Source organism: Salvia splendens, chromosome 10 (genome assembly GCF_004379255.2).
Source record: "Salvia splendens isolate huo1 chromosome 10, SspV2, whole genome shotgun sequence".
NCBI lineage: Eukaryota > Viridiplantae > Streptophyta > Magnoliopsida > Lamiales > Lamiaceae > Salvia > Salvia splendens.
The window spans coordinates 2057555-2064464 of NC_056041.1; the positions used below are offsets into that span (position 1 = coordinate 2057555).

General features: G+C 32.9%; 1 protein-coding gene across 1 annotated transcript; it reads left to right on the forward strand.

The window, feature by feature from the left end:
- Nucleotides 1-5451: 5451 nt before the first annotated feature.
- On the forward strand, nucleotides 5452-6459 carry LOC121750774 (abscisic acid receptor PYL2-like). The gene has a single exon (XM_042145378.1). The coding sequence runs from the start codon at nucleotides 5678-5680 to the stop codon at nucleotides 6242-6244; it is 567 nt and encodes a 188-aa protein (XP_042001312.1). The 5' UTR covers nucleotides 5452-5677; the 3' UTR covers nucleotides 6245-6459.
- Nucleotides 6460-6910: the final 451 nt, after the last annotated feature.

Below are 6910 nucleotides of genomic sequence, written 5' to 3' on the forward strand. Positions count from 1 at the left end.
TTTTATCTGATTTTTAGTTTATTAACCATTTGTGTAATCAAATATGCTTGTCTAACAAAAAAATGCTTCTTTTGCAATTAACTACTGATAAAAACTAGAGAAATAGAAATCATAGAGGGAACTCATCTTCTCCCCTACTTTCTTTGGGGTTCTATGATTTAATTAATTACTAGTTTGAAGCTAGAGGAAATTTATATGCCCCATCTGATCAATTATTAACGACAAATTTATGAAACCCTATAAACCTAAGATAAAGTTAGAAAGATAAAAACACTAGATAAAAAAAAGTATCTTGGTCTTGATTTTATCTGATACTACTTGTTTAGTAAACAAGATAAACATAGGTCACATCTCACAGTTCACCTCTATCTTTGACTAAAAGTGATCGTGTTTACTCCTTCCGTCCCCGATTAAGAGTCACACTTTTCCATTTCGGTCCGTTCCCAATTAAGAGTCACACTTCATTTTTATTATAAATGGTAAGTAAGTTCCACATTCCACTAACTCACTTCACTCCCATTTTATTATAAAGCCAATATAAAAAAGTGAGTCTCACATTCCACTAACTTTTCAACCAACTTTTCTTTACATTTTTTAAAAACCGTGCCCGGTCAAAATGTGACTCTTAATCGGGGACGGAGGGAGTATGATTTATGAATAAGAATCGCTTAGAGTACAAAAAGAAACGAGTCACTTGGAGTCTGAAAAGATCCGCGCACAATGTGCTGAGACCAACTAACTATGATTGAGTGGCTTCAAATTTGGCATATTAAAAGTAAATGTCTTGTATTAATGAATTGGCTAGTTCTTGTAAATTCATTGGTGCTTTCATTGAATTTAGATCCAATCTAGACTAAAAAATATTTCAAAAAAAAAAAGTGATTCCATAAATGTTGAAGTGATTCCAGTTTCTTGTTCAATAGAATAATTCAGAGTGCAGATTTGACCTTTAAGCCACCATTCAATTATGCTCCATTGCTCCTAATAAACTATTATAGGACTACGTAATAACATAAAATGACACTAGCCAATTAAATTAGTCGGACCTACCACTTATCTCCATATTTATAACTATGTACTACATCTTTGAATCTTGATGATGTCCACTGCCCATCTCTAAATTACTCCCTCCGTCCCGCACTACTCGCACTTATTTCCTTTTTGGGCGTCCCAAGTTACTTGCACTCTTTCCATTTTTAGTAAAAATTTTCACCTACAGCCGTAATTTTTAACTTTCCTATACACTCATTCCTTAATCTCCGTGCCGAAAAGGAAAAGGGCGAGTAGCCCGGGACGGAGGGAGTATTACTTACAACTTGTAGTATATTTTGGAATATAATTGAGGGGTTGATGCTAATGATGAGGACTATAATGGTCACGCCCTTATTTAATTATTATTCCACATTTACATTCTTTTTGCTTTTTTTTTACTTTGCGTCCTTTCTTCATATGTATAATGAACTGTGAGTCAGATTCGATTTTTAAAATATTTAAGGGATTTAAACGAATTGGCATTTAAATACCCACTATAAATTTTGTAATTGGTGAAAGATATATATATTGACTAGATACAAACAAAAAGATGTTATTCGGTTCAAAAATATCATTTATACTGTTGTTGTTAACTTATTGTGACAGAATAGAGCAATTGTGTAATCGAGACAAACATAAACGTAAAGAGACACCGAATTTACGTGGTTCACCAACGTTGTGTTGGCTACATCCACGGGCAAAAAACGAAGAACATATTATATTCAGATTGTTTTTCAGGTTACAGAGTTATGCGCCCTACTTCTGTATAAATAGGCATACAGACGACATGAAGACCCAATATAACAATTAGGACCTAAAACAGAAATATATGATAGCGAGACTCACGTTCAGCTAGCGGCAAATTATACGGATTCAAGGCATACTAACATATACTCCCTCCGTCCACGAAAAATAGAGCACATTTGTCATTTTTGGATGTCCACAAAAAATAGAGCACATTTAAAAAGGAAAGTTTTCAATAACTTTTTTCTTACTTTTTTCTCTTCTCTCTTACTGATAATATGGACCTCACATTCCACTAACACTACTTCTCTCTTACTTTTTCACCTTCTCTTTTACATTTTCCCCTCTCTTACTAATAATATGGACCCTATATTCCACTAACACTACTTCTCTCTTACTTTATCTATTTCACATTAAAACTCGTGTTATTCACAATGTGTCATATTTTTCATGGACAGAGAAAAATGTGTCCTATTTTTCATGGACGGGGGGAGTACGTTAGATGATCATATTTGTTAGCGTGAGATAACTGAGAATAATTTAAATTATGTAATTTTCAGTTAGTTTGAAAATTTTTGAGATTGATCAAAATTTGATAAAATTTCGTAATTTAACTTTTTCTAGAGTGTGTTTGGGTTTATTTGGCGTAGGTGGGCGTGTGAATCAACAAAGGTGGATTGGGACAAATTCATTACAAACGTTTTTCATTTTCCCACTAAGTAATATACGTCACATATAATATTTCGATTTCATACTAACAATCAAACTACAGCAAAAATTTAAAACATCTTTGTTAGATCGCGACAAATTGGATACCTAGTGTGAGAATTCACACCTATACATCGGTATTTTGTCAGTGCACAAACTTTCATAAAAAATTACTCATTCATTACTTCAAGAGTAAGTCTACCTTCTCTATTGGAATAATTTTTTACTATTAATAATTGTTTTATTCATTCGTCTATTTATTTATTCCCCCCTTCTATATACCACTTACTCCATATAGGTGGAAATATTGATAGGGAGGGTTCTGGAAGTAGTTTTATTTTTTAATTAATTCATAATTACTGTCTCCTTTTGTTATTACAAAACTTTAGGTGTAATGAGTAGACACTAGCTGTTTGATTGGTCGAACTAGCTACATCAAGATGTTAGTATTATTTAATTAATGATTCCATCAGCCATAATATCTAACTTTGTCTTTTTGTCTTCATTACTTTAATCTATATATCATTCACATAGAAAAAAAATACTATGAATATATTGAAATAAACACAAATCTTCTCCTTTGACTCAAGAGAAATGAATAAAAATACTATAACAAGCCAAATTAATGTTCCACAATTTCAGGTCAAATTTCAATCTCCATAAAAATTCAATGGCATCTCACATGCATAATTGACTATTTATAGTAACTACTAACGAGTATATTCTGCTGAATTCAAGGATATGATCCTATTCAAAGATAATTTACAAAATTAATCCAAATAATTAAGGTGCTAGGTTAATAAATTGATGAAAAAATACGTGAATAATGAATGTATTAAATTTTTTTTATTAATTGACTATTTATAGTAACTACTAACGAGTATATTCTGCTGAATTCAAGGACATGATCCTATTCAAAGATAATTTACAAAATTAATTCAAATAATTAAGGTGCTAGGTTAATAAATTGATGAAAAAATACGTGAATAATGAATGTATTAATTTTTTTTTATTAAATTTGATAGTCGACATTAGTCTTATTCTTCTTTATACTATTTCTTATTCTTACATTATCAATTCATTAGTCTTATTCTTCTTTAAACTATTCCTTATTCCTACATTATTAATTCATTAGTCTTAAGCTCATCTCCATTCTGTATCGTGTTCGCTTCCACATATATATTACCTTTTTTAAACAATAATGTATTACCTTTTTTAAACAATAATGTCTCGTTTTATGACAATTATATATCTTAGAATTAAGATCAATTTATACTTTAATCAAGGATGGCTAGAAATATAGTACTTGATACCTTCCAATTTTTTACTTAATTTATGTAAATTACTTATAAATTAGTTATATACATATGTAAATAAAAGTTGGAGCCATGTGTGGGGAATCCTGTAAAGTGGAGTAAATCAGTTTTATAATTTTCTCACAGGATTTAGAAAATAGTGTCAACCCATTTCAACGACGGAGACTACACCCCTTCAAAATTTTTTTTCAATTTACAATTTTATTCTATTTTTAAGATTCTTGTTGCAACATTTTCACCATTTAGTCATTTTCCTTAATTGGAATATGGTCCGTCCATGATTTCATTGTTTTTTGATACTTTAAAAATGTATTTATGGCTTTTTGTCACGACATGGAGTAATGGAGCTACTAATTGGATTTTATGACATCAACAAGTACTACTTGGTTAGAATTGTCTACAAGAATTGCATCAATTACTTTAGTCAATTAAGTTGTGTAGAACTATCCAAACTCTACTTTATCCTAATTGGCCATTCTTTTGATCAATTGAAAAGAAATTGCTTTCATGAAAAGAATGAAAGAATAATTCTTGAATAAAGTGTCAATATTTAAAAAAAATTGATCATTACTCCGAGCAACTTGCAAAAATATCACATATACATATGTATAAAAAATAATTAATCCAGAGCTATTTTCACCAATGAATATAAAACATTATTCCACTCCTTTATTTTACTCCTAATCTGTCGAACTTATTTGCTCTTCTTTTATGGAAGACATTGCCCTAAAGTTAAGTCTAGACAAATTGCTTGTCTTTTTTAAGTAAAAAATTATTTCATAGTATAACAAATTAGTCGTCGTAATTATAAAAAATATTCTCTTTCTTCGTTTTTTTTTCTATTTTTACACGTGAAGACAATATTATTGATATAATCTCTTGATTGGTGATATTATAATTGATGAAAATAGGTGACATACTCTAAGTTGAGCTGACAGTACATACAATATAGGATTGTGTATATGTAGTGTAAAATAGTACTTTATGAATTGTAGAGTTGACATAGATTGTGTATGTGTGTGTAATTAAGGGTAAACATATATTAATGCTTTCCAGTTATAGTCATGACATACAAGATGCACCCACTGTATTTTCTACATTTAATATATAGATATTCCTTTCTTGGAAAATTGACAACTGACGACCTATTTTTATTTCACAAACCCCAAGGGCAAATCTGTCTTTCCATTCATCTATTCAACAATTAAAACCCTAAACAACACTCCAAATCCCAATTTCCCTTTCCTAAATTGCCGGAATTTTTTTGTTAATCCTACAACTATAAAATCACTCGAAAACAGTACTCCATAAAATTTTGATTTATCCACATTTATCCCATTACAAAAAAATTTGGAGAAATTATACCAAGCAATTGCAACCAAGAAATCATAATATGATTAATACTAGTAAATTAAATGATGTCATCTATTTATATTAAGACATCTTTTAGTCATCTTTTAGTCGTAAAAAATTAACAATATATTACAAATAGAGGACCGCATTTTATGGTCGTGAAATAATTGAGAATAAATCTGGCCTATATGCGAAAGTTACTTAATGTTTATCCAAAGTCAAACCAGAATTTCATGATTAAGATTCCAAACTTCTAATGCCTATTTGCATCATTTTCTTTGAATAAAAATATCCCAAATTGGATGGAAAACCCTAATTTCAATAAATTTAAATCAAGATCCCCATTTTTCCACCTCATCACACTTCCCTTCTAGTATTTTTTTTTATCACGCTCAAATCAAAAGATTTCGTCAACCCCAGTTCTCTCTCTCCCTCTCCCTCTCCCTCTCAATTTCAATTTCAATTTCAATTTCAATCACAATCACAATCACAATCCCTCTCACTTTCTCTCTCTAGCTCCATCCATGGACGACAACGGCGCGATTCCGCAGGGGCTGACCGCGGACGAATACGCGCAGCTGGAGCACGTGATCCGCACCTACCACATGTTCGACGCATTGCCTAACACATGCACGTCGCTGATCACGCAGCGGATCGACGCGCCGGCGGAGGCGGTGTGGCCGCTCGTCCGACAATTCGACAATCCACAGCGCTACAAGCACTTCATCAAGAGCTGCCGCCTCACCGGCGACGGCGGCGTCGGCAGCATCCGCGAGGTCACCGTCGTCTCCGGCCTCCCCGCCACCACCTCCACCGAGCGCCTCGAGATCCTCGACGACGACCGCCACATCATCAGCTTCCGCGTCGTCGGCGGCGAGCACCGCCTCAACAACTACCGATCCGTCACCTCCGTCAACGAATTCAATCGCGACGGCAAAACCTACACGATCGTAATCGAATCGTACATCGTCGACATACCGGAGGGGAATACTGGCGAGGACACGAAGATGTTCACCGATACGGTGGTGAAACTCAATCTGCAGAAGCTAGGCGTGGTGGCGATCGCGTCGATGCACGGCGGCGGCGACTGAATCCGATTCAATTTGTGGTAAGGAATAATGGTGGTGGTTAGATTGGATGCGCAATTGTTTTTTGTAAAAATAATTAAGGTGTTATATTTAATTAAATGTAATACTTGAATATTTAATTTGGGGGTATTTGATTAATTAGTGGCTAGAATTGAAAAACGAAATGGTTTTTCTTGGTTTGTCTCATGCAAGTTGGAAGGAATTATTTTAAAATTTTCTATAGTTGCTTGAATAGTTATAGTTGCTTGAATAGTTGGAGTGGATTTGTTTGGTGCGTTAGTTTTTTTACCCCTTTCCAATTGTTGACATTTTAAATTGAATAAATGATTGGCTCATCATCTAAATTGGACTTACTTGGATTATACTCCTATATATGCTCTCTTAGTTAGAGAGAAATAGTTATATTAATTGGCAATTGGATAATGTTCAATGCCATCTTGAATCATGGATGACAAGCAATATATAGTTTGCAAAAAATTAATAGTCTACACACATTTCCACATTTTATGTGTTTTAACTTATTTAGTGTACTATATTTTGTGAATCTTGAAATGATCAATTAGGGAAGGGGCAGATTTGGTGGCTCCATTTTTGGGTACTATTAAAACGGTGACATCCATTGACAATGGTACTTGCATATATATCTAACCAAACAATGCTGTCTGCGTT

Excerpts from the sequence above, each read along its gene's own strand:
- LOC121750774 (XM_042145378.1), top strand. The coding sequence starts at position 5,678 with ATGGACGACAACGGCGCGATTCCGCAGGGGCTGACCGCGGACGAATAC.